The 27,915-nt window shown below is 43.1% G+C and overlaps 1 protein-coding gene across 1 annotated transcript in view; it reads right to left on the reverse strand.

Moving 5' to 3' along the window:
- Positions 1 to 27,915, reverse strand: part of RELN (reelin) — a 380,071-nt gene that overhangs the window by 149,711 nt on the left and 202,445 nt on the right. The window contains 4 exon segments of the mRNA XM_032221885.1: positions 2,050 to 2,258; positions 4,691 to 4,803; positions 11,444 to 11,595; positions 23,498 to 23,643. Coding sequence (XP_032077776.1) covers positions 2,050 to 2,258; positions 4,691 to 4,803; positions 11,444 to 11,595; positions 23,498 to 23,643 — 620 coding nt within the window.

Below are 27,915 nucleotides of genomic sequence, written 5' to 3' on the forward strand. Positions count from 1 at the left end.
AAGGCTCCGTGAGGAAAGCTTTGCGATCAAGCAGAAAATTATGCTGATCCGTGTATCTTAAAAGAGAGTTTCGTTTAAAAAAAAAAAAGAATTATTCATATTACAGCTTCGATTCAGCACCGCTGACTAAAAATGGAAACACTTTAGGTCCCCCATCCTGCGGTGATATCGAGCTCAGCACCAGCAGAAGAAATAAATATCTATAGGAAGAAGGCCCACATTTGCATATAAATCTACAGCAGGCTCAAAAGACTCACAACAATGTGTGGCAGGAAGGATGAAAAAGGGGATTTTTTTTTTAACCAGCCTGCTTTATCTCAAAGAATTTTGAATCACGGTTTCTAGGCGAGGTAGCTTCTTGGAATCCCCTATCCCTGGAAAAACCTGATGGGGGAAAGCTACGCTTTCTATTTTTTAACCATTTCTTTCCCCTAGCTTTCTATTTGTTTGTTTGTTTATTAAGTGCAGAAGGCCCATGTTAATCCTGCTATCTCTGCCATCTTCACCTCTGCCATAGTAAGCAGGAGACACTATTCCCATGCCTGGAGCAGTGGTGGGATTCAGCCAGTTCGCACCACTTCGGGAGAACCGGTTGTTAACTTTCTGAGCAGTTTGGTGAACTGGTTATTGGAAGAAATCATTAGGACAGAGAACCGGTTGTTAAATTATTTGAATCCCACCACTGGCCTGGAGGCTCAGCGGGCTGAGATGGTCAGCCAGTTCCAGGCCGTGACGCAGTCCCACTGGAACGAGGCCCTCCGGCTCTTCGCCACCAGCGGCTCTTCTTTCCAGCCTTCGCCCAAAGCCCCACACCAGGAGGCCGAAGCAGACCCCAAGTCCAATTTCTGCCCACTCTGACCCCCACAAAAAGACCCTGAAGGGGGAGACTCTCTGCAGCAACACAAGCGTTCATTGCACATATCTGGCCCAGGGGCCGTAATTTGAGGACCCCTGATTTAGTGCAATACAAAAAATGCAAATAATTTTTCTGCGGACCACCAAAATATTTTCTCGTGGACCACCAGTGGTCAATGGACACCAGTTGGTGACTACTAGTATAGACTAACAAATAAGACAGAAACTCTTATGTGTGCAAGGACTCTTTTTAAAATCCAGGCACCCAGAACAGTTTACTAGTGTAACATGCACACTGCCTCTTCCCTAATTCCTCAGACAGTGAGGACTATACAGGTAGCCCTCAAGCTACGACCACAATTGAGCCGAACATTCATGCTGCTAAGCGAGACATTGGTTAAGTGAGTTTTGCCCCATTTTTCGACCTTTCTTGCCACCGTTTTTGCGTTAATCCCTGCCATTGTTACCATATTTTTCGGAGCATAAGACACACCAGAATATAAGACACACCAAGATTTTGAAGAGGCAAAAAAAGTTTTTGCACTCTGCAGACCTCCCCAAAAACGGCCTGTTTTTTTGCAAAAATGGGTCCGGTTTCCCCCCCCCCCCAAAAGGGCATGCATAGCCTTTAGGAGGCTTGTAGAGTGCTACTGCGGGTGGGGTAGGGCCAAAAATGAGCAAAAAAAAGGCCCACTTTTTGCTCATTTCTGCCCTCCCCAGCCCCCAGGAGCACTCTGGAAGCCTCCAAAAGGCTATGCATGGCCATTTTGGTGAAGGCGGGGGTTTCAGGAGGCAAAAAAATGCTGTATTCAGTGTATAAGACGCACCCAGACTTTCAGCCTCTTTTTTTGAGGGAAAAAGGTGCGTCTTATACTCCGGAAAATACGGTAAGTTAGTAACCCAGTTGTTAAGTGAATCTGGCTTCCCCATTGACTTGGCTCTTTGTCAGAAGGACCCCGGGATGCTGCAACCGTCATAAATGTGAGCCAGTTGCCAAGCGACTGAATTTCGACCACGTGACCATGAGGATGCTATAACAGCTGTAACTGTGAAAAAAATGGTCGTAAGTCACTTTTTCCCCAAGGGCCCTTATAACTTCAAACAGCCAGTGAATTAACTGTTGTAAGTTGCAGGGCAGCCTACACAAATTAAAGAATGAATTGTATTTTGCAATGCCATCTGGGCTCGTTTTACCTGTTGCCTGGTTGATGGGTTCCGCATCCCAAGTTAATGGAAAACTGGATCATATGCGTAACAGTGAAAGGCAGGACTGGCAGGACATGGAAGTAATCAACAGCCCAGATATTTCGGTTATGCCCTTGGTGATTCTTCTGCTTGAGGCAGAATTTGGTTGCCGGGGTCTGAAGTTCTGGACCGATGACCACTGAGACCAAAGAGGGATTCTTAGATAGAAACAACGAAGAGCAGACAATTGTGGTTAATTTTAAACACTTTGCCGTCTGTAGAACAAAAGAATGATAAATGCAGAATATACAGAATAATTGAATTGGAAGGGATCTTGGAGGTCTTCTGGTCCAACCCCCTGCTCAAGGAGGAGCTCCTCAAACCCCCCATAACTTTAACTTTAAACTGTCTACTGTTGACCTCACCTCATTCCTAAGAAAGGTCGGTAAAGGGGGCGTGCATAAGCGCACCAGCGTGCCTAAGGTCCCTGCCCCCATTTCTTTGCATCCATTTCCTGTGTCCCTTATTCATGTTCATTCTTATTCCTGTTATCTTGTATATGAGTGACAAACAAACAAACTAACTAACTAACAAATAAATAAACTATAAATAAATAAATAAACTAAATAAATAAATAAATAAATAAATAAATAAATAAATAAATAAATAAATAAATCTATACTATTTGTAACAAATGGTTGTCCAGCTTCTTCTTAAAGGCCTTCACTGCTGGAGCCTCCATATCATTCCGCTGATAGATTGTTCTCACAGTTAGGAAATTTCTCCTTAGTTTTAGATTGCTTCTCTCCTTGATTAGTTTCCATCTCCTCCTCCTCCTCCTCCTCCTCCTCCTCCTCCTCCTCCTCCTCCTCCTCCTCCTCTTTTTTTTTAGTCATTTTATTAAGATTTATAGGCCGCCCTTTTCCCTGAGGGGACTCAGGGCGGCTTACAATCACAGGGAAGGGGGTGCAATATCAAAAGACAAACAAAGTGTGAACAAAAGAAAAATAATAAAACACAACTTGCATTCAACAGTCAACACTCGGGCGGGTAAATTGGGAACCTATCCCCAGGCCTGATGGGAGAGCCAGGTCTTGAGGGCTGTGCGGAAGGTCTGGATGGTGGTGAGGGTGCGGATCTCGACGGGGAGTTCGTTCCACAGGGTCGGAGCTGCAACAGAAAAGGCTCTCCTCCGTGTAGTCGCCAGTCGACATTGACTGGCAGATGGGATTCGGAGGAGGCCCAGTCTCTGCGATCTAATCGGTCGGAGGGAGGTAATAGGCAGAAGGCTGATCTCTCAAGTACCCAGATCCACTACCTCTTCTTCCTCCTCCTTCTCCCTCCTTCTCCCTCCCCCCTTCCACATTTTTCCAGCCTATGTGCTCCTAAGCCTTGTTGATCCATCTTCTTTTAAGTCTCTTTTGTGGACGTTTAAGAAGCAACATATATAGGAACGTTTATATACTAAGTATATAAACGTATATATACTTATCTATACCTGTATGCACTTAGTTTTATAGAATAAATATATAAACATTTCTAATATGTTGGGTATTTTGTGTTTTTGGGAGGGAGAGCGGGATGAAAGGCCTGCAAGGAATCTGGAGCTTCAGTTTTATTTAAATGTGTAAGGATTTTTTTAAAAAATTCTCATAAGAAGATAACCCTGGTTTATCCCACTCCGGTGTTAAATTATAGCTCCCAAAGGCATAGAGACATAGAATCCTCTGTTCAGATTTAGTTTCTTCAAACCCTAAGACCCGCAGTTTAAATGAAGCTCCTTTAAACCCTAAGACCATCAGTTCAAATGTAGCTCCTTCAAACCCTAAAATCCTCAGTTTAAATTAGCTCCTTCAAACCCTAAGATTCTCAGTTTAAATGTAGTTCCTTGAAACCCTAAGACCCTCAGTTTAAATGTAGTATCCTTGAAACCCTAAGACCCTCAGTTTAAATTTAGCTCCTTCAAACCCTAAGACCCTCAGTTTAATGTAGTTCTTTGAAACCCTAAGACCCTCAGTTTAAATTTAGCTCCTTCAAACCCTAAGAGTTTAAATTTAGCTCCTCAAACCATAAGACCCTCAGTTTAGATGTAGCTCTTTCAAACCCTAAGAGTTTAAATTTAGCTCCTTCAAACCATAAGACCCTCAGTTTAGATGTAGTTCCTTGAAACCCTAAGACCCTCAGTTTAAATTTAGCTCCTTGAAACCCTAAGACCCTCAGTTTAAATGTAGCTCTTTCAAACCCTAGAGGTTTAATTTAGCTCCTTCAAACCATAAGACCCTCAGTTTAAATGTAGTTCCTTGAAACCCTAAGACCCTCAGTTTAAATTTAGCTCCTTGAAACCCCAAGACTCTCAGTTTAAATGTAGTACCTTCAAGCTCCAGGATCCCCAATTTAAATTTAAATATAATTTATTTAATTAAATTTAAATTCAATTCCTTCAAATTCACACCCTCAGATGCTAAATTTCCTTTCACGAATGGTTCAGAATTTTTTTCTGCATCCCATCATCAACCTTTAAAAGTGACCCACAGTGTCCAAAAAGAGTTTCAGAAAGTGGTGTTAGCAGATATTCTTCTTCCTTTACAGCTCGGAATCAGGCCACTGTAATCAATTAATGCTCTTTTCAGGATATATGTTGAATACTTACCCTGTGGGAAGCATAGGTCATTACATCAAGAGGTATGTGATCTTTTCTTCCTTCAATTTTTGCATATAATAGGACATCGTTTTCATGAGCTTCTCCACTGCCGCAGCTTCCCCCTGAAACAAGATGCAAGATGCATTAACTTTCTTTCTATTTTAATAGTGACAATGACTGTTTTGGGTTTATTAAGGCAACGTGGGCCAATACAGGGGAAATAATTCTGAATATTCATCTTTCTTTCATTCTAATACAAGTGGAACAATAATATGCATAATACAATGGCCTATACGTATAGCAGGTTTCTTACCAATTTCCCCAGTGTTAAAAATGACCTTCCCCCAATCCACCAACCATTCTTTACCTTAAGGCAGGGGTGTCAAACTCAAGGCCTGGGGGGCAGTTCCAGCCCATGGGGTGCTTAGATCTGGCCTCCATGGCCACCCTGGAAACAGTGAAGGACCGGCCCACGGTGCCTCTGCCAGCAGAAACGGAGCTCCGTTTTCTTCTGAGCTCCGTTTCGTTGGCAGAGGGTTGCAGGAGGCTGTCGCGGCTGAAAACGGAGCTAGTGAGGGCCATGGGCAGCGCTCCTGAGATCCGTTTTCGCTGGCAAAGGATTGCAGGAGGCTGTCGCAGCTAAAAACAGAGCTAGTGGGGGCCATGGGCAGCCCTCCTGAGATCCGCTTTCACTGGCAAAGGGTTGCAGGAGGCTGTCGCAGCCGAAAACGGAGCTAGTGAGGGCCATGGGCAGCCCTCCTGAGATCCGTTTTCGCTGGCAAAGGGTTGCAGGAGGCTGTCGCAGCTGAAAACGGAGCTAGTGAGGGCCATGGGCAGCCCTCCCGGGATCCGTTTTCGTTGGCAGAGGGTTGCAGGAGGCTGTCGCAGCTGAAAACGGAGCTAGTGAGGGCCATGGGCAGCGCTCCCGGGATCCGTTTTCGCTGGCAAAGGGTTGCAGGAGGCTGTTGCAGCTGAAAACGGAGCTAGTGAGGGCCATGGGCAGCCCTCCCGAGATCCGTTTTCTCTGGCAAAGGGTTGCAGGAGGCTGTCGCAGCTGAAAACGGAGCTAGTGAGGGCCATGGGCAGCCCTCCCGAGATCTGTTTTCTCTGGCAAAGGATTGCAGGAGGCTGTTGCAGCTGAAAACGGAGCTTGTGAGCCTGTTTTGGCTGGCAGAGCACTCGGGCCACTACAGGCGCCCCCGACACAAGTGATGTTGAACGGGTCACACCTACCCTGGCCACTGCCCAACCCAGCTCCCTGAGGTCAAACACAATCCTGACGCGGCCCTCAATGAAATCGAGTTTGACACCCCTGTTCAACGTTTAAACTGAAAGGCTCTCCTGCTTGAGCACGGTGTTGGATTAAAACACTTCCAAGGTCCCTTCCAACTCTTATTATTCCATGTTCTCTTTTACTTATTTTCCTTATATCTTAATCAGAATTTCAGTTTTCTGTGCTCTTGGAAGAGATAATGTAAAAATACCTTGTCTGGACATATAGAAATACGGCAGTAAAGGATCAGAACTGATCTAACATTTAATTAAAATAATAATTTAATTATACCCAGTATGTAATGATATTTCAATTTTGAACCTTAGCTTAAATTTAGATAATGCAGAACCACGTTGCCTTATAAAAAGCAATAGCAATAGCAATAGCAATAGCAGTTAGACTTATATACCGCTTAATAGGGCTTTCAGCCCTCTCTAAGCGGTTTACAGAGTCAGCATATTGCCCCCAACAATCCGGGTCCTCATTTTACCCACCTCGGAAGGATGGAAGGCTGAGTCAACCTTGAGCCGGTGAGATTTGAACAGCCGAATTGCAGAACTGCAGTCAGCTGAAGTAGCCTGCAGTGCTGCACTCTAACCACTGAACCAACTCGGCAAGTTCAAAGACTGACAGTTGACAGATTTATTGAGTCAACCTTTGGATTCTGGTGTGGTCATGTCCTTCCAAGAATTCATTATCACCTATTTGTCACAGTTTTTTTGAAACATGATATATCCCAAACTCACAAATTCTAATTTTGGAGGATTTAATTCCACAACACATTAACATCTTTAAGAATGAACTTCATATCAAAGATCTGGTTCACCAAGTAACCATAGATAACTAAGAAAGAACAAGAACAAATTGTGTGCCCTAATGTTCTTTTGATTTATTACTATACTCCTGTGTAGTGTAAGAACAGTTAAATATCAATTGAAGAGTCCCACACTTGCAAATAATTTACTGCTCAATTAAGTTTTTAAATCAGAAGAGACCTACTTGGCATTTTTTAAAACCTGAGACTGTATTTAAAACATTTCAGTTCTCTGTTTCAAATTTCTTGTACATTACGCACATTTATTTTGAAATTGCTCTTACATTATCAGTAATAATGGACTGTTGGTTTAATCTTCATAAAAGTGCACAGATTTACAGCAATTGAATTATCAACAGTAGAATTAGACCCGCTAGGACTGTGCAATTTCAGGCTACAGGTTATTCTGACCAAATATTCTCACCAAATCACAAAACAGAGTCTTTGTCCCGATAAAAACCCCTTTTTATTAAGCTAATGTGAATTCCTCTCATTCACATCCAGTAAAGTCCCGGCAAACAGTCTTTCAAGGGTGAATTTACAATTACAGACCTTATCAGGCTTGGAGAGCTGCCAGGTCGATATCTTCTAAATGTAACGCTGTACAAGAAAATACTTGGCAAGGAGTCTCTGAGAGTCACGAACAAATCTTCACACTAATTAAGCGAACTAATGGTCTCCTGCAAACTCCACTCCCCTTTCACTCCTCTTTCTTCCCTATGGGAGGGGCCATTCACTGTCCACCTGTGGCTTTACTCCTGAGTTGGCCCTTCTACTTGCAGCTCTGTGCATGCGGACATCGGGAACAGGCTCCAACTGTTCTTCTGCCCCACTGAATCTCTGACTCCGAAGACAGCTCACAACTTTGGACAGCCCTGGCCCCCTCTCTGCCTCTGATGCAGAGCCCTCATCATAGCCTTCCCCAGACTCCAGGACTGGCCCATGTTTCTCCCCAACTTCCTCACTGTCTGAGTCTGCCACCAGCTCCGTTGGCCACTGGTGGGCCACAACAACAGGGGGAAGGATTGCATGATTGAATGTGGCTTTAAAAAGGAAATGTTTATGTGTAATTCAGAGGTGGGTTCCTACCAGTTCGCACCTATTCGGTAGAACTGGTTCGTCAAATCTACCGAACCGGTTAGAAGAGGTTCCACCAGTGGACCCGGAAAGCAGGCCACACCTACAGAAGAGGTCCCAAAAATTTTTGAAACCCACCACTGGTCCTTGGATATGATTATTCTACACTATCATGCTCATATTTACAAAACTCAGTGCCTCTGTGAAAGGTAAGGATGACTACTGCGTTTGCAATCAGAACATTGTGTGTGTTGAAGTTGTTTTAACGCAAACCAAAGATGTCTTTTAAAAAACACATTTACATCCTATTCTTATGCATGCCAGTGCTGTGTGTGAGGTAATTAAGGTGGTTCTGACAAATGTCGTCGGCATCTTCATATCTGGTCACATGGGCGTCAAGCCACTCCCATCCGGTCACATGGGCAGCAAGCCACTCCCACAAAGGAGGCCACACCCACAGAGTAGGTTCGAACAATTTTTGAAACCCACCACTGCTGTAATTGTAACAACATCTAACACCATCCATCTTGATAACCTCATTCAATGCATGCTGAGGAGTTCCCCTCCCCCACATAATAGAGATTGATATTTGCATTTTCTCATGGCCTGATGCTAATGAAACTAAACTAGTGTAAGATTTGGGATAATGCCAGGGTTCCAAATAGCATCCAAAAGTAAATCAGAGTCCGAGGCAAAAGTTTCCTCAAAGTTCCAATTGATGAAGAGAGCCATGTTGGCACATCTGGGGAAACCCGAATCTGAAAGCTTCCAGGTTTTCCCCACCCAGTTGAAAGTTCAAGATCTTGCCCCCACACCCACAAGTCCATCCCATGGTCCAATCTCCCACTGCCATGCATGCAGTTCCACCCATCCAGTTCCGGCCAGGTGCAGACGTGCAAAGACAAAGGATGACCTTGGTTTTCTAGAAAGAATGTTGTTATGGCTACATAGCATCTAACTCCGTACAATCCCATTTCCCCACAATAGAAAATGCATAGTAGAAAGTGTGGCGGTCCAGAAAGTCCAAAAGAAAAGATGGCTTGCAGGCGTGACAGCCAGTAGAACGCTTGCATTTTAAACTCCAAATAAAACCCATTCTTTTTTTTTTTAAAGCAACATCTGAATATTCCGCCAACTCATTTTCACACAAGCGAAGTGTTTTCAGTGAGATCATCCAAGCTGTGCTGAACTAACAGCTTTGTCTCGGAGTTCAGGAGGTTGAGGAAAGTGTCCTTCCTGTTTTCCGTCAGGTGTGGCTCTCTGGGATGCACAAGAGACTCCCTTTCCTGCTGCACTCTTGGTCCATCAGACGGTACAGATGGGATTTGACAATTGAGACGGAAGATCAGAGCATTCCCTTCCAGTAAGAAACAGTGTTTTTGTATCTTGTTGACAGAAAAAAAACCAGTTTCACCAGGGAAAACAGATCCGTTCTGTTTCCTTTCTTGCTCTTTCCATTTCGCATTAATGGACGTAGTGTTGAAAGGATGAGTTCTCCCGTACAGTTTACCCCGATTTGCGGACGTTGCAAAATAATATTCGGGGGAAGGGAAGGTGAAGGAGGAATGTTAGGAAAACCAGCTGCATTGGATTGCGAAATTTAAATTCCTCTGCTGGTCTCAGCCTTAGTTCCAATCATGGAAAGATTAATGAAAAATCAGTAGTGGCATCTCCCAACGATGCTTTTTCAGGAGGCAACTGGACTTTCTTGGTTTTTCTTTTGAAGACGTTTCGTTTCTCATCCAAGAAGCTTCTTCAGCTCTGATAGGATAGGGAGGAATTGAAGGATTTATATTCCTTGCAGACAGCTGGTCATTTGCATCCTTTTAGAGGGTCCTTGAAGCACTTGGAGGTTTGTCTGTGTCCTCAGGAGTCTCCTGAGTGGTGCAAATGGTTCCTGTAGTCTGCAATTATTTCCCTCTGGAAATCTATTCCTTCTCCCACACCATTCCGAGGGTCTTCATCCCAAATTGTATAGCTAAAAGTCTCAATCTTCCAGGTCATGGTTGTCCCAAAGGTGCTTTTTCAGGAGGCAACTGGACTTTCTTGTTTTTTTCTTTTGAAGATGTTTCACTTCTCATCCAAGAAGTTTCTTCAGCTCTGATAGGATAAATGAGGAATGGAAGGCTTTATATTCCTTGCAGACAGCTGGTCATTTGCATCCTTTTAGAGGGTCCTTGAGGCCACTTGGAGGTTTGTCTGTGTCCTTAAGGTCATCTGAGTGGTGCAAATGGTTCCTATAGTCTGCAATTATTTTCCTCTGGAAATCCATTCCTACTCCCACACCATTCCAAGGGTCTTCATCCCAAATTGTATAGTTAAATGTAGAGATTCTCAGTCATCCACGTCATGGTTGTCCCAAAGGTGCTTTTTCAGGAGGCAACTGGACTTTCTTGTTTTTTCTTTTGAAGATGTTTCACTTCTCATCCAAGAAGCTTCTTCAGCTCTGACAGGATAGTGGGGAACGGAAGGGTTGATATTCCTTGCAGACAGCTGGTCATTTGCTTCCTTTTCATGAGAGCCTTCCCCAGACTCCAGGATTGGCCCATGTTCCCCCCCCTCCAACCTCCTCATTGTCCGAATTTGCTGCCAGATCCACCGGCTGCTGGCGTGCCACAACAGGCCAGTCTTAGCCTACCTGACTTCAAAAGGTTGTTATTGTGGGGGATAAAGGATGGACAAAAAACTCTGCATGCCACTGTAGGAGTTCCTTTGAGCAGTAGTCTTGAATCTAGGAGAACTCCCAGTTCGGACTGGAGGACTTTGAAAGGGTAAATACATAAAAGATTGATTTGCATAAATGTAGCTTACAGAAAGGGGATGGAGTGGCCTAGTGGTTAAAATGGTGGATTGTCATCTGGAAGGTCGGCAGTTAGAGACCCAAGGGCCATGTGACGGGTGAGCTCCTGTTCTTGCCTCCGCTTCTGCCCACCCAGCAGTTCGAAAACATGTGAATGCAAGTAGATAGATAGGTACCACTTTGGCGGGAAAGATAACCGTGTTTCAGGTGTCTGGGAGTCATGCTGGTCACATGACCACAGAAATGTCTCCAGGAAGTTTTTTGTTAAGACTTATATACCGCTTCATAGGGCTTTCAGCCCTCTCTAAGCGGTTTACAGAGTCAGCATATCGCCCCCACAGTCTGGGTCCTCATTTCACCCACCTCGGAAGGATGGGAGGCTGAGTCAACCTTGAGCCGGTGAGATTAGAACCGCTGAACTGCAGATAACAGTCAGCTGAAGTGGCCTGCAGTACTGCACCCTAACCACTGCGCCATCTTGGCTCTTATATCGTGCTGGCTCTTATAGGTGCTGGCTCCCTCAGCTAAGAAATGGAGAGGAGCACTACCTATTAGAGCAGGGCTGTTAAACTCCCGGCTGGCCATGCCCGCGGCCGGTATAGTGAAGGGGAAAAACATCCTTATACGTCACGTGATGACATGAGTTTGACACTGTACTAAAGTCAGAAATGACCGGACAGGGAAAACATTTTACCTTTGATCTCTTTTATCTTGGAGAAACAAGCTGGAGACCAATTCACTTGAACGTAATCTCCTCCACTGTAGGAAAATATGAAATAGTGTGCACATACTACTTACCCATGCTGAAATAAAACCTCAGATTCCCATAACCTGTCATGTCCATGTATGGAGTGCATAGTTTTCTCTCTCCTTCTCTGAGGAACACGGCAGATGAGCCTGATTCCAAGGTCCCACATTCAGTGCCGATGATTGCTCCGGATATCTCCCATCTAAAGACATCGGAGAGATAAAGGTCAGTTCATTTCTTGACTCAGTTCAAATAGACCAGGTTTTTTTTTACCTTTACAGTCTTAAGAAGCATGAGATGGGATCAGAGGTGGTATTCAGCCGGTTCTGACCGGTTCTGGCAAACCGGTAGCGGAAATTTTCAGTAGTTCGGAGAACTGGCAAATGCTATCTCTGGCTGGCCCCGCCCCCTATCTATTCGCTGCCTCCCAAGTCCCAGCTGGTTTTGTTGCCCTGAACAAGAGAACAGAGCTGGAAAGCAGCTTAGTGGGGTGAGGAGGGAATGGAGATTTTGCAGTATCCTTCCCCTGGAGTGGGTGGGAATGGAGATTTTACAGTATCCTTCCTCCGAAGCAGGGAGGGAATGGGGATTTTGCAATATCCTTCCCCTGGAGCAGGTGGGAATGGAGATTTTGAAGTATCCTTCCCCCAGGAGTGGGGAGGGAATGGGGATTTTGCAGTATCCTTCCCCCCCGAAGCAGGGAGGGAATGGGGATTTTGCAATATCCTCCCCCTGGAGCAGGTGGGAATGGAGATTTTGAAGTATCCTTCCCCCAGGAGTGGGGAGGGAATGGAGATTTTGAAGTATCCTTCCCCCAGGAGTGGGGAGGGAATGGAGATTTTGCAGTATCCTTCCCCTGGAGTGAGGAGGGAATGGGGATTTTGCAGTATCTTCCCCTGGAGTGGGGAGGGAATGGAGATTTTGAAGTATCCTTCCCCCAGGAGTGGGGAGGTAATGGGGATTTTGCAGTATCCTTCCCCTGCCACCCCCACCAAGCCACGCCCACCAAACCACACCACGCCCACAGAACCAGTAGTAAAAAAAAATTGAATCCCACCACTGGATGGGATAGTTATGTAGGACCAGTAGCTATCAAATGAATTTGTCCTCTATTCAAGAGAGAGAAACCTGATGTTTGCACCACTACTACAAGAAAGTTAAATTGGTGGGAACGTGTGTTAAGGCAACAGAAGAAATAGAGAATGGTGAGCAGTTACAGAATATGCAAAGCATTAGTATAATACTTAAACCTTTATAATACTATAAAGTATTAACACCACTTTATAAAGCCTTGTTAAGGCCATACTTGGAATATTGCATCCAGTTCTGGTCATCATATTCTAGAAAAGACGTGGAAAGACTGCAGAAAAGAGCAATAAAGATGATTAAGGAATGATTGAGGCTAAAACATATGAAGAACAATTGCAGGGATTGAGTAGGTCTTGTATGGCGAAAAGAAGGGCCACATGATAGCAGAGTTCCAATATTTGAGGGCTGACACAAAGAAGAGGGAAAACCTATTTTCCAAAAGGCAAGACAAAAAACAAAAAACAAAACAATGGATGGAAACTAATCAAAGAGAGATGCAACCTGGATATAAGGAGACATTTTCTGACAGGGAGAGCAATCAACCAGTGGAACAGACGTTGCCTTCAAAAGTTGTGGGAGATTCATCACGCGAAGTTTTCAAGAAGAGACTGGACTGCCACCTGTCAGAAATGGTGAAGGGTCTCCTGCTTGGGTGTGTGTTGGGGGGTTGGACTAGATGACCTACAAGGTCCCTTCCAACTCTGTTAATCTGTTTCTGCTTGAGACATCCAATCATATACTTACAGACTTCCTTATGGGCCCATGGACTGCGCTGTATAAAGGCAGGTGATTTGCAGATTGGGCAAAAACAGGCCAAATTAAGTTTTTAAAGACAGAACTTGCAATGTTTCTATTAGTATGCAAGGATTCCATAAAGGGAATGTGTTGAAATGAGCTAACAAAATCAGGATTGCTGCTTTATGGAGATATCTCCCAGGAAACCCATTTAGCCTAATGTTGACTGGCAATTAGAACTGTTTAATGGGAACAGATGTCCCATCACTTATAGCCGTTAGAGATACCATTCTGCAATTTAAAATGGTGAAATGATATGCCATGCTCAATAAGTGGTAAATTTTTTAACTAACCTCAAAAACTTTTGGGCAGATCTGAAAGTTTGCTAGACTTCAGGCGCAAATCCCTTAAGTAATATTTTGTACATTACCCAGCATACCGCAGTAAAGCATATTTCTGTCATATATCAAAAAGAACATGTGAATACTGTAAGCTTGACTATTTACAGTATCTCAGATAGTGAGATGCGGGATTCAAAATAAATTTAACTTGGGGGTGAATTTATTTTAAATCACGTGTCTCGCTCTCTGGATGTCCAAGGTGATTAGGGAGGGTGAAGGCTAAAAGATATGAAGAACAGCTGCAGGAACTGGGTATGTCTAGTTTAATGAAAAGAAGGACCAGGGGAGACATGATAGCAGTCTTCCAATATCTCAGGGGTTGCTCCAAAGAAGAGGGAGTCAAACTATTCTCCAAAGTACCTGAAGGTAGAAGCAATGGGTGGAAACTAATCAAGAAGAGAAGCCACTTAGAACTGAGGAGAAATTTCCTGACAGTGAGAATAATTAATCAGTGGAGTCAGAAGTTGCCTCCAGAAGTTGTGGATGCTCCATCACTGGAGGCTTTCAAAAGTGCCAAAAGTGTACATGCGCTACAGCACATGTGCGCATGACCACACCCATAAGGCAATATGTGTGTGACATCCCCCCTGCTCCCCGCCTCCCTGCGCCCCCACCACGCTACGCATGTGTGCGCAACCTCCCATGGCCCGTTTTGGGACCAAAAATGGGGCATGGGGGGGGTGTGCCCCCCGCATTTCCTCCACTCCCCCTGTGCATACACATGCATCTCCCTCATGCGCCCCACTCCCTGTGCATGTGTGGCAGAGATCCAAAAATCAGCTGACCATTGGGAGGCATGCACGATGGAGCTGAGCTGGGGCAACAGCTCGTGTGCCCCCAGAGAAGGCTCCATGTGCCACCTGTGGCACAAGTGCCAAAAGTTCACCATCACGGGTTTAGGGTCTCCTGTTTGGGCGGGGAGGATGGACTAGGACAGGGGTTGGCAAACCTAAACACTCAAAGAGCCATTTGGACCCGTTTCCCACAGAAAAGAAAACACCGGGAGCCACAAAGGTCCTTACCGGAAGCCCCCCGTTCAATTCAGGAGCTGACCGGAAGTTCAGCCCCCCCCCCCATAGAGTCTCCTCCTAGCACGGCATCCTTTTTCCTCTACCTGCCATAACCGAAAGCCCTATCAATTGTGGAGACAACTGGGAAACCCTCCCCTTGCCATAGAGTCTTCTCCTGGCGCACTGTGCTTCTCTTCCCCTCCCCCGGAAGCTCCTCTCAAAATTGTGGCGCCAACTGGTGACGGAGCCGCAGCAGAGGGAGGAATGAGCCACATGCGGCTCCAGAGCCACAGTTTGCTGACCCCTGGACTAGTAGATCTCCATCACCAGCATTCATTCTCTTGTCTGGCAGTTAGATTCAGGAATCGCATGCTGAAAACGGGTGTTTGCAAAGAATCCATCAAGAGCGGATGCGGAATTGCATCTCGGCCGAATGTACGAAGTCCTCCTGCGAACTGACACAGCATGTTTGGCTGTGCATTTTTCTTAACCGTCTGGCTGTCACAGCATGAAATGAATTGGAGATTTCACCGAACAATTCCATCATGACTAATGCAGCAGTTCAGAACCCCGGACTACAGGAGGTCAGCGATCAAGTCAAAAAGATAATTCTTCAAAGGCTTGATGGCGTGCGTAATGGAAATATTAATTCAGAAGTTTTGTCCAGGAAATTCTTTGTTTCTCTGGCAGCTCCTGAAACTATGGGTATAATATTTTTTATGTCTTTGGGACTGAAAGCCAGTAGAAAGGTTGACTATATATATTGGGTATATTGTTCTGACCGAGGCTTCCCAAGAGCATGAAGCAAACTCCTTGTCCTGACAAAAACCTCTTTTATTAATTGAATGTGAATTCTGCTCATACACATCCAGCAAAATCTTTCAAGGGAGGATTTACAGTCACAGACCTTATCTGGCTTGGAGCGCTGCCAGGCCGATCTCTGCAGAACTTGGCAAGGAGCCTCGGAGAGTCACAAACCAATTAAGCAAACAAATTGTCTCCTGCAAACTCCACTCCCCTTTCGCTCCTCTTTTATTTCCTCTGGGATGGGCCATTCATCATCCACCTGTGGCCTTACTCCCAATTCGACCCCTGTTCTTTAGTTGTTCCTTTCGTCTGGCAACTCTGCGCATGCGCACACTGGGAACAGGCTCCAGCTGTTCTTCTGCCTCACTGATGTCTGACTCCGAAGGCAGCTGAGAACTGTCAAATGGGCCCTGGCCCCCCCTCTGCCTCCGACACAGAGCCCTCCTCAGAGCCTTCCCCAGACTCCAGGAGTGGCCCATATTCCTCCCCAACCTCCTCACGGTCTGAATCTGCTGCCAGCTTCGCTGGTGGGCCACAAGACATATAATGCCACATTTTAAAGGCTCATGATTCCGTACAGATTTGGAGTGTTGGTAAATTTGTAATAGTTAAGGAGAAAGGAAGCCCGGGGGGGGGGGGGTGGAACTGTATATTTGGACCATATAACACAGCAGCAGTGACATTCTAAAAACTATGAATCTTGAAGAACAAAGACACTGTAGGCTAAACTGAATATATAATGCTTGGAACCATTCAGCTCAAGAACGCAACTCCTGGATATAAATTTTGAAACTCTTCTTCAGCTCTATGGGTTTGAAGGAAAGCACCGAAGGGCAGTGATGGCTAACCTTTTTCTCCTCACACGTGCATGCCCACACCCATAATGCAATGTGCCCTGCCCCCTGCACATGCATGCACGACCCCCCCACTCCCCCTGTGCATGCATGCAACCCCTGCACCCCTTTTTGGCCCTAGCAGGGCTCCCTGAAGCCTCCTGGGACCAAAAAGAGGGTCCAGGGGGCGCTGCACCCCCCCATCTCCGTGCATGCACGTGTGATTCCCCCACGCACATGCATTCATGACCCTGCACGCATGGACACGTGTCTCCCAAAAATCAGCTGACCAGTGGGAGGCACGCCCGTATGAACAGTAGAACTGAGCTGGACGATGGCTCGTGTGATGTTATGGATCTAATTTGTACTACATCTAAAAGTTTAAATGGATGAAAACTCTGGACCATAAGAACTGATTTCTGATCAGACTGCCAAAAAATAATAATCAGATACAGAAAAAATTATTTTTAATTTATACGTTTATTTCTGATCCCCCCTGCCATCCTTCAATCTATAAATTCTGGGGAATGGATTGGTAGCCAGATACAGAGGCTGTGTAAATTTTATCTCGGATGGCTACATTCGCAAAAGTGTAAGATTCTTTTTGATGTTCCGGACTTTAATCACTCCAAAAGAGATGGATGGATGATAGATAGATGGATAGATAGATGGATAGATGGATAGATGGATAGATAGATAGTGAGAGAGAGAGAGAGAGAGAGAGAGAGAGAGAGATGGATGGATGGATGGATGGATGGATGGATAGATAGATAGAGCTAGATAGATAGAGATATAGAGATATAGAGATATAGAGATATAGAGATATAGAGATATAGATAGATAGATAGATAGATAGATAGATAGATAGATAGATAGATAGTGATAGATAGAGATAGAGTGAGAGAGAGAGAGAGAGATGATAGATAGATAGATAGATAGATAGATAGATAGATAGATAGATAGATAGATAGATAGATAGATAGATATAGAGATATAGAGATAGATAAAGCTAGATAGATAGAGATATAGAGATATAGAGATAGATAGATAGATAGATAGATAGATAGATGATAGATGATAGATAGATAGATGATAGATAGATGATAGATAGAGAGATAGATGATAGATAGAGAGATAGAGAGATAGACAGACAGACAGACAGACAGAATGAATCTGTAGAAAACAGGCAAAACTTGGACCACACCATTGTGGCCTTTATCTTGTCTTTTTTTAAAAAAACCATAACCTCCAAGCACCACTGGCACCTCTGAAGATTTTATTTACAAAGGGGCAGCGACCCACGGCTCTGGAGCCGCATGTGGCTCTTTCATCCCTCTGCTGCAGCTCCCTGTCGCCGTTTGGCTCTACAATTGAAAGGGCTTTCGGTTAGGACAGGTAGAGGAAGGGGGGGGGGACTGCGCTAGGAGGAGACTCTATGGTGAGGGAACCAAACTTCCGGTCAGCAGAGGAAAAAGGATGCCGTGCTAGGAGGAGACTCTATGGTGAGGGAACCGGACTTCCGGTTGGCTGCAGAATGGAAATGGGGGGGGGGGGGGGAGGTTTCCGGTTAGGGCCTTTGTGGCTCTTTGAGTATTTAATGTTGCCAACCCCTGGACTATACTGAGCGATGTGAAATGTACCAAAATGCCATTTGTTTTATTTTGCAGGTTTTTTTTTTTTAAAAAAATTTATTGGATAGAATGAAACATGGTTGGAAAAATTTAAAAAGTGGTAAGGAGTGTCAAAGGGTTGGAGAAGGATTTTTCTGAATAAATGATGCTGTTCTCTTTCTCCTGTCTTGTTTGATCTCATTATACAAGAGCAGAGGCGGCATATTAAGTGAGACAAGAACATTCAACGCCTTAATATGAAAACAGAGCAGAATGTAATGCATTGCTGGCACATGACATGTCCATTCTTCTTCAAAATCCTTGCAGAGACGTAACTCAATTGCGGTTTGCATCAAATACATTTTAGGCAATAGCAGGGCTATCGATTAATTTTGACATTCTGCTATGTTCATCAACATCAATACTCACACGGAACGGCTAAACTTTATATCAATCCAATTGGATTTTAGATAGTTGGAATAGAATAGAGCTGGAAGGAAATTTTAGGTAATTTGGAGAACCGGTAAATGCCACTTCTGACTGGCCCCGCCCCCATCTATTCTCCGCCTCCCAAGTCCCAGCTGATCGGGAAGAAATGGGGATTTTGCAGTATCCTTCCCCTGTCATGCCCCCCAAGCCACTTCCACCAAGCCATGCCCACAGAACCGGTAATAACATTTTTTGAATCCCACTACTGTTGCCCCCCCCAAATCAAAGACTTAAGTTCTTTATTAAAAGATATAAAATATCTAGTGACATCTGCACATCTGTTGCAAATGTAATTATAGTCATTCATGTGACAAAATAAACTCTAATATACAGAAGCATTTGCAACAATACATTTTTATGACATTAAAAAGAAAGATTTGGTTATCTATTTGTCAATAGAATAGAATAGAACAGAACAGAATAAGGAATGGAATGAGAATAGAATAGAATAAGGAATGGAATGAGAATAGAATAGAATAGGGAATGGAATGAGAATAGAATAGAATAGAATAAGGAATGGAATGAGAATAGAATAGGGAATGAAATGAGAATAGAATAGAATAAGGAATTCAATGATAATAGAATAGAATAAGGAATGGAATGACAATAGAATAGAATAGGGAATGAAATGAGAATAGAATAGAATAAAGAATGAAATGAGAATAGAATAGAATAGAATAAGGAATGGAATGACAATAGAATAGAATAGGGAATGAAATGAGAATAGAATAGAATAAAGAATGGAATGAGAATAGAATAGAATAGGGAATGAAATGAGAATAGAATAGAATAGGGAATGAAATGAGAATAGAATAGAATACAATACAATAGAATAAGGAATGGAATAGCAATAGCAATAGCAGTTAGACTTATATACCGCTTCATAGGGCTTTCAGCCCTCTCTAAGCGGTTTACAGAGTCATCATATTGCCCCCAACAATCCGGGTCCTCATTTTACCCACCTCGGAAGGATGGAAGGCTGAGTCAACCCTGAGTCAGTGAGATTTGAACAGCCGAACTGCTGAACTGCAGTCAGCTGAAGTAGCCTGCAGTGCTGCATTTAACCACTGCGCCACCTCAGCTCTTAAATGAGAATAGAATAGAAAAGAATAAGGAATGAAAAGAGAATAGAATAGAATAAGGAATGGAATGAGACTAGAATAGAATAGAATTCTTTATTGGCCAAGTGTGATTGGACACACAAGGGATTTGTCTTTGGTGCAGATGCCACCTGGGTTAACAGATATGACATGTTAAAGAGGTCCTCCCCACACAGCACAAGTTATTAACTGTTGCTACATTCTCAAGCATTAATAAAAACAACTTGGAAGTTTTAAAGTGAGATAGAGAATAAAAGTTGCAATAACCAAGGAACGGAGAGCTCTCTTAGGAGGGAATGATATACAAAAGAATGCAATTTGTCCCCAAACTGGGGGAGGAAAAAAATGGCAACAGGAGTCGAAGAGAACTAAATAAATGAGAGTAAGATATCCAAGGGGACAGGCGAGATGATACACACAGTATGTCTTCTCCCCAGTAAAGACATAAGCAGACCATTTGCAGGCCAAAGATAGATCAGATAATGAGAAGTGACAGGGAATAAGATAAGGTCAGAGCCTGGAGATGCAAACAAATAGGTCCAGAGACAGATTCGGAAATTAGAGTTACTGGATGATTCATTCTCCCATGCAGGACATGCCAACGGGGGGAAGCCAGAAATCTTCTGTAGCGAGGGAAGAAAGGGACAGAAAAAGAAAACTAAGGCTGAACCAAACTTTGTCTGGCTGAAACCTGCAAGATCGAAATTTAAAGAAAATTAGCCTATGTTGGGTTTTTTTCTTGTGCAATTGGTATGATAGATGACCACATCCAGCTTTTAGCCGCAGGATCCCTGCCACATAGTGATAAATATGAGGCCGGGGAATATCAGAGAGAGAGAGAGAAAAAAACAAGGATAGGAAGAAACTCCGAATAGCTACCCATTCTCTGAACATCGTCCATCCTGGGCAGGGATCCTGTGGGGGAAAAAGAGCATGCGATCATAGAATTAAAGGATTCAATGTAACGGCTGCGAACAGTTGTTGGGAGTTGCAAATGTTGAATGAACAGGATCGGGGAATTACTTTATACTAACCAAGGAAGGCTGCCTGGAACGTTCTAAATATTTGAGATGGAATCTTCCATCAGCATTAGTCAGCATAGATAATGATGAGGGATGATTAGAATTGTATGGTATGGTATGGTATGGTATTGTAGGGTAGGGTAGGGTAGGATAGACTAGAATAGAATAAAATAGAATAGAATAGGAAAGAATAGAATGGAATGGATAGAGTAGAGTAGAATAGAATGAGGAAGAAGAATAGAGTAGAGTAGAGTAGGGTAGGGTAGAGTAGAGTAGAGTAGGGTAGAACAGAACAGAATAGAATGAGGAAGAAGAATAGAGTAGAGTAGCATAGAGTAGAGTAGAGTAGGATAGGGTATGGTAGAACAGAACAGAACAGAATAGAATGAGGAAGAAGAATAGAGTAGAGTAGCATAGGGTAGGGTAGAGTAGGATAGGGTATGGTAGGGTAGAACAGAACAGAACAGAATAGAATGAGGAAGAAGAATAGAGTAGAGCAGAGTAGAGTAGCATAGGGTAGGATAGGGTATGGTACAGTAGAACAGAACAGAATAGAATGAGGAAGAAGAATAGAGTAGAGTAGCATAGGGTAGGATAGGGTAGAGTAGAATAGGGTACGGAAGGGTAGAACAGAACAGAAGAGAATGAGGAAGAAGAGTAGAGTGGAGTGGAGTGGAGTGGGGAAGGGAGGGGAGAGGAGAGGAGGGGAGAGGAAGAGGGGGAGAGCAGAGGAGAGGAGAGAATTCTTTATTGGTCAAGTATGATTGGGTACACAAGGAATTTGTCTCCGCTGCAGAAGCTCTCCTATGGAGAATATTAAATTGCCTACAGAGGCTGATAGTTGCTGAAGTGAAGCCTTATTGTCTGTAATGATGGTTATAGTTCAAATTTTAGAAGATGCCACGGCAGAGACTGTTTGAAAGAAAGCAGGTGACTGAATTAAAAGATGCTCGGGAATGCTTTTCTAGAGACTTACTCGTTGTAGCTTAGCTTGAGCCTTTCATTGAAAAGTATAAAGCATCCGTGTAACTATTAAAAAATTAAATCCCAAACCAAGAATTCAAAATAGGCTAAAACAAAGTCACAGGGATTTCTTACTGCCAACCTCATCTGAAGCCAGAGGACAGGTGACATCGACAGCCATGATGTAAGTATGTACTTCCACTGTCCTACTTATATCAGTTATTTGCTTCATTGAAAAACATGAATCATGTCTCAGCTCTCCAGAGGAAAGTGAATGCACTATAAAAACCACTTACCCAGCACGCTGGCATTGAAATGAGATTTCTGCCCTGGAACTAATCTCTCTCTCCTCGGTTGAACTAATGGTTCGTGATATGTATTAGATATTTGGAGTGCCAATACCATCAATATTAATATAGTGTAAATAATGGTTGTGATAAGCATTCGTATATTAATTTCAGTGATTTGGGCATTATAGCACGATAGAGACCCTATATATAAATTCCAGAGAGAGAGAGAGAGAGAGAGAGGGAGAGGGGGAGGGAGAGGGAGAGAGAGAGAGAAGGATAGATAGATAGATAGATAGATAGATAGATAGATAGATAGATAGACAGACAGACAGACAGACAGACAAATAGGATAGAATAGAATAGATAGACAGACCGACAGACAGACTGACATAATAGAATAGAATAGATATAGAGATAAAATATAATAGAGTAGACTATAATAGAATAGAATAGAATAGACAGATAAATAGAGAGAGAGACAGACAGACAGATAGACATAGATAAATAGATGGATGGATGGATGGATGGATAGACTGACGGACGGATAGGCACAGACATAATAGAATAGAATAGATAGATAAGATAGATATAGATAGATGATAGATAGATGATAGATAGATGATAGATAGATAGATAGATAGATAGATAGATAGATAGATAGATAGATAGATATAGAGTAGAGTAGAGTAGAGTTGACAGATAAATAGACAGGCAGATAGGCAGACAAACAAACAGACATAATAGAATAGAATAGAATAGAATAGAATAGAATAGAATAGAATAGAATACAATACAATACAATACAATACAATAGAATGACAGATAGAAAGATAGATAGATATAAATAGAGTAGAATAGAGTAGAATATAATAGAATGATAGATATAGATAGAATAAAATAGAATAGACAGATAAATAGACAGACAGACAGTAGATAGAGATGGATGGATGGATGGATGGATGGATGGATGGATGGATGGATGGATGGATGGATGGATAGATGATAGACAGACAGACAGACAGACAGACAGACAACAGACAGACAGACAGACAGACAGACAGACAGAGATAGATATTATAGAATGAATAGAATAGAATAGACCTGTAATGGTAAACCTATGACACCTGTTCCAGAGGTGGCACAAATAACCCTCTCTGTGGGCACATGTTCCGTTGCCAGCTGGTCTTCTGGTTTCCAGCACATGCATGTGCACCAGCCAGCTGGTCTTCACCCGCTGGAGCGCCAGAAGCACCAAGACCAGCTGGCTGCGGCGCATGTGCATGCCAGCCACCTGGTCTTCAGGTTTCCGGCATGCCAGCTGGGCTTCATGCACACTTTTAGCGCTGGAAATCCGAAGACCAGCTGGGCAGCGTGCATGTGTGCTCCAGCCACCCGGTCTTCTGGCTATGGTGCTCTGGGGCCAGCTGGCTGGTGCGCATGCGTTTCGGTTTGGGCACTCGGTTCGGAAAAGGTTCCCCATCACAGACAGACAGACATAATTTGATATGGGATGTTCTACAGGTGTTTTATATCCATGTTCTACCAAGATGCCAACAATAATTTTTGTCACTGAAAAGTGGGTAGTTTCTAAAACGTATCCTTTGGAAACTCCTGGCCCTTCCCGACTAGTTTGTCCTCAAAATGTGGAGAACTCCACAATTTTTATTAACGTGTCGCGCGTTGCTACAAACCAGCAAAATGTTTTGGCTTGAAGATACCACCAACCAACTCAACGTCCCAAGAATGAACTCTCACCCTTTTGGCTGGGTCTCAAATTCTTCGGCCCATTGCTCCTGAGCATCTTCAGTGGACAGGTCCACGTCGCGTGTCGTGGCAAAATTTAACTCGCTGCCTTCGGTTCCGTGGAAGTAAATCGCATTTCCATCTGACTGACAGCTATGCTGCAGAAGGATACATGCAAGAAGGATCCATTAGGTCAATTTTGTACGTGAGCTTTGCGGGGGGAGGGAATGAGGGGTGCATTGTTTAATAAATGGGTTGTAACAGAAGCTAAACTCAAAAAAGAGATTGAGATGGACTTCTGGCCAATCTCCAGCCCAATATTTCGGCTGCTAAGTGAAACATTTATTCAGTGAATTTTGCCCCATTTTATGACCTTTCTTGCCATGGTTGTTAAGTGAATCACTGCAGTTGTTAAGTTAGTAACCCATTTAGGCGAAAACTAAAGGGAGTCCTTGACTTACGGCCACAGCTGAGCCCAAAATATTCTGTTGTTAGGTGAGATATTTGTTAAGCGACAGATACCACATCTGACTCATCTATTCTCTGCTTCCCGATTCCCAGCTGATCAGGAGGGAGTGGGGATTTTGCAATATCCTTCCCCTGGAGTGGAGAGGGAATGGGATTTTGCAGTATCCTTCCCCTGGAGTGGAGTGGAAATGGGGATTTTGCAGTATCCTTCCCCTGAAGTGGAGAGGGAATGGGGATTTTGCAGTATCCTTCCCCTGGAGTGGAGAGGGAATGGGGATTTTGCAGTATCCTTCCCCTGGAGTGGAGAGGGAATGGGATTTTACAGTATTCTTCCCCTGGAGTGGAGAGGGGAATGGGGATTTTGCAGTATCTTTCCCCTGGAGTGGAGGGGGAATGGGATTTTGCAGTATCCTTCCCCTGGAGTGGAGAGGGAATGGGGATTTTGCAGTATCCTTCCTCTGCCATGCCTACCAAGCCACGCCCACAGGATCGGTAGTAAAAATAATTGAATTTCACCACTGGTCAGAAGTCACTTATTTCAATGCTGTTGTAACTTTGAGTGGTCAATAAATGAACTGTTGTAAGTCGAAGGCTACTTATAATTAATGATTTCTCTAACACAATCATTTTAATTTAAAGCTCTACCAGACATTAGAAAAGTCCATCCTATATTGTTTACAATTCATCATGACAAGCCTACTGTCAGGCCTGCAATTATATTCCTTTTATAATTTTGGCCTGCCACACTTTCTCTTATTTCAATATGCTGTTTCATTAGTATAGTCGATGGGAGGGGGGAAAAGACAGGAGTGAGATTGTGGAATGTATTTGTTTTTATTCTTTACTAGAAGCTAAGGTCATCTTTTGTCTCCGCACCAGTACACCTGACGGGAAGCAGCTGGGTGTGGATGCCAGCGTGGAATAAGAAGATTGGACCATGTGATGGATTGTGGGTGTGGGGACAAGATCCTGAACTTTTAACTGGGTGGGATTCTGATGTCATTTCCAGAATTAGGATTTACACAGATGTGCCTAAAATGTCTGCTTTATTAAATTGGAACTTTAAGGATCGTTTTGCCTTGGACTCTGATTTAATTCTACATGATACTTGGAACGCTGACACCTACATTTATCAAACACAATTAGGTATACACACAGGGCATTTGATGCACATTAAAAAAAAAGACAAAACTTTAATCGCATTGCCACCTTGATTTTTTAAACACACACACACACAAACACACACACACATACACACAAACACACACACACAAGGTAGCTGTCCCTGTATGACTACATTGCAACTTTAATCCTAAATGTCGACTTCCTGTTTTTTTTGTTGGCATTGATCCCTGAAACATTGGATACTGATTTATTGACAGTCGTTTGAGGATTTAAAATTTTTATTGCAGTAGCCCCCCCCCAAAAATAACAATGACAACGAAGAAAATGTTAGTATTTTAGCAGTAACCATACTTTTAACTATAAATCACTGCAACGCAATATTAACATTCATAAGGAGGCCACCCTTTCAAAGATTTTTAAAAATACATTTTTATTAAAGAAAAATATTAGAGAGAAAAAAAGAAATAGAAAGTAGTAGGAGAGGGGATATATATGTGTCTTGAAAATAACTTTTTTTTTCCAGGATTTCATTAGTGGATCATAAATGAATTATATCTTTAAAACTATTAGAGGGCATTAAAGGTAAAAGTTCTCCTCGCACATATGTGCTAGTCGTTCCCGACTCTAGGGGGCAGTGCTCATCTCCATTTCAAAGCTGAAGAGCCAGCGCTGTCCAAAGACGTCTCCGTGGTCATGTGGCCGGCACGACTCAACGCCGAAGGCGCATGGAACACTGTTACCTTCCCACCAAAGGTGGTTCCTATTTTTCTACTTGCATTTTTTACGTGCTTTCGAACTGCTAGGTTGGCAGAAGCTGGGACAAGTAACGGGAACTCACTCTGTTATGCGGCGCTAGGGATTCGAACTGCCGAACTGCCAACCTTTTTGATCGACAAGCTCAGTATTTTAGCCACTGAGCCACCGCATCCCTCCTAAGAATGCATTACATTGGGTTTTTTTTTTTAAAAAAAAAAATGTCTTTGTGCCATGGGAATGGTAACAGAAATTACATATCAAGCAGTATAGAGCATAAAATTCTGTCCGTGTGATTAAAAGTCTACTCTGATTTAAAAGAAACCCATAAAGCTGAAATATTAAGATGTTTTTGTAATGAAAAACCAAATTCTAGGATGTGATACAAATGACTTCCTCAAACTGTCAACCACAGACTGCTGAATTTAATTCTGTCATCCGAGGTGAATTTAATTCTGCAACAGATTTAAGATGCAAAGTTACCTTGATATCAAAGCATGGTCCTACATTTAGTTAGTCTTTCTTCCCCCGAGTGAATCAAACATCCTTTTTTAAAAAAAATAAAGAGCATCCAGAAACCTCATAATAATAGCTTTGCAACCTGTCAGGTGATGACATAGAATTAAACAGCTAAGCCCAAGCAATAAAAATAGAAGGTGACATCTCTCAATCAAAGGCCTCCAGCAATTCTATTTTTAATAATCACCTGATGCCTAAAAGCTGAGCCGGTAGAGAGCAAATTGAAACTTATTTGCAAATATACAGTGTGTAGCATTAAATAAGGTACATGCATAAATCCAAAAATGAAATGCTAATGAGCCATGAGCTATCATTAGAAACAAACATTTTAACGAAAAGAAGGACTAGGGGTGACACGATAGCAGTCTTCCAATATCTCAGGGGTTGCCACAAAGAAGAGGGAGTCAAGCTATTCTCCAAAGCACCTGAGGGCAGGACAAGAAACAATGGGTGGAAACTAATCATGGAAGGAAGCAACTTAGAACTAAGGAGAAATTTCCTGACAGTGAGAACAATTAATCAGTGGAACAACTTGCCTCTAGAAGTTGTGAATGCCCCAACACTGGAAGTTTTTAAGATGTTGGATAACCATTTGTCTGAAGTGGTGTAGGGTTTCCTGCCTAAGCAGGGGGTTGGACTAGAAGACCTCCAAGGTCCCTTCCAACTCGGTTATTCTATTCTATTCTTATTCTTCTAAACATAATAGAATGCACAACTAAAACCTCTGTAAATTGAATTGAATCAATTAAATTTATTTCTTTTCCTCCCCCTCTTCCCCTTCTCCCTTCTCTTCTTCTTCTTCCTTGTTTCCTCCTCCTCTCCTCCTCCTCCTCCTCTTCCTCCTCCTCTTCCTCCTTCCTTGTTTCCATTCTCTTCCTAACCCTAACCCTAACCATTTTGCCACTCATTGATTTCACCCCAAATTTGAAATTCCTTTAATAAACATAACAGTAAAGCAATGCATCATTTTTATATATTAAAAATAGGCTCTCATAACTTCCAGTTTGCACCTTCAGGATGCTTCCACTGGACACATCTAGACTAAATTCCCTTGTTTACTTGATTCGGAGGTTTTTAATGTTAGCTCTCGTCTTTCTGAATTCTCAATTCCACCTCTAGAATATTGGAGGTATTGGAATCAAAATTTATCTGAAAGATTGGTTAGCAGTTTAATGGACATGAAATTTCTCTCAGACAATCGGAGCTTCACAAAGAGTTATTTTGGGATGAGGTTTCTCTAGTGTGTGGTCAGTACCAGTTTGCAACAGGCTGGTGTTAAATGGAAAGAAATATGCCCATTTCCCTTGTACCTTCACTTTAATGGAGAGGCATCGATTTTCTCCATTAAGAAGTTGTCATTCACCCACCCAGCTGGAAAAGCAATTTTAAAAAATATAAAAAAATAAAAAAACCCAGCCAATCTGGTTGCATCGACTACAGAACTAAAGTGCCTTTTCAAAATGCAAGTTAGACTATTATTTGCAACAAACGAAGTGGCAAGCTTCAATTGCACTGCACTTTGCAATCACTGTCACATATTAAATGATTGTTTTTGCCACTTCTGA

The sequence above is a fragment of the Thamnophis elegans genome, chromosome 7, assembly GCF_009769535.1.
Source record: "Thamnophis elegans isolate rThaEle1 chromosome 7, rThaEle1.pri, whole genome shotgun sequence".
NCBI lineage: Eukaryota > Metazoa > Chordata > Lepidosauria > Squamata > Colubridae > Thamnophis > Thamnophis elegans.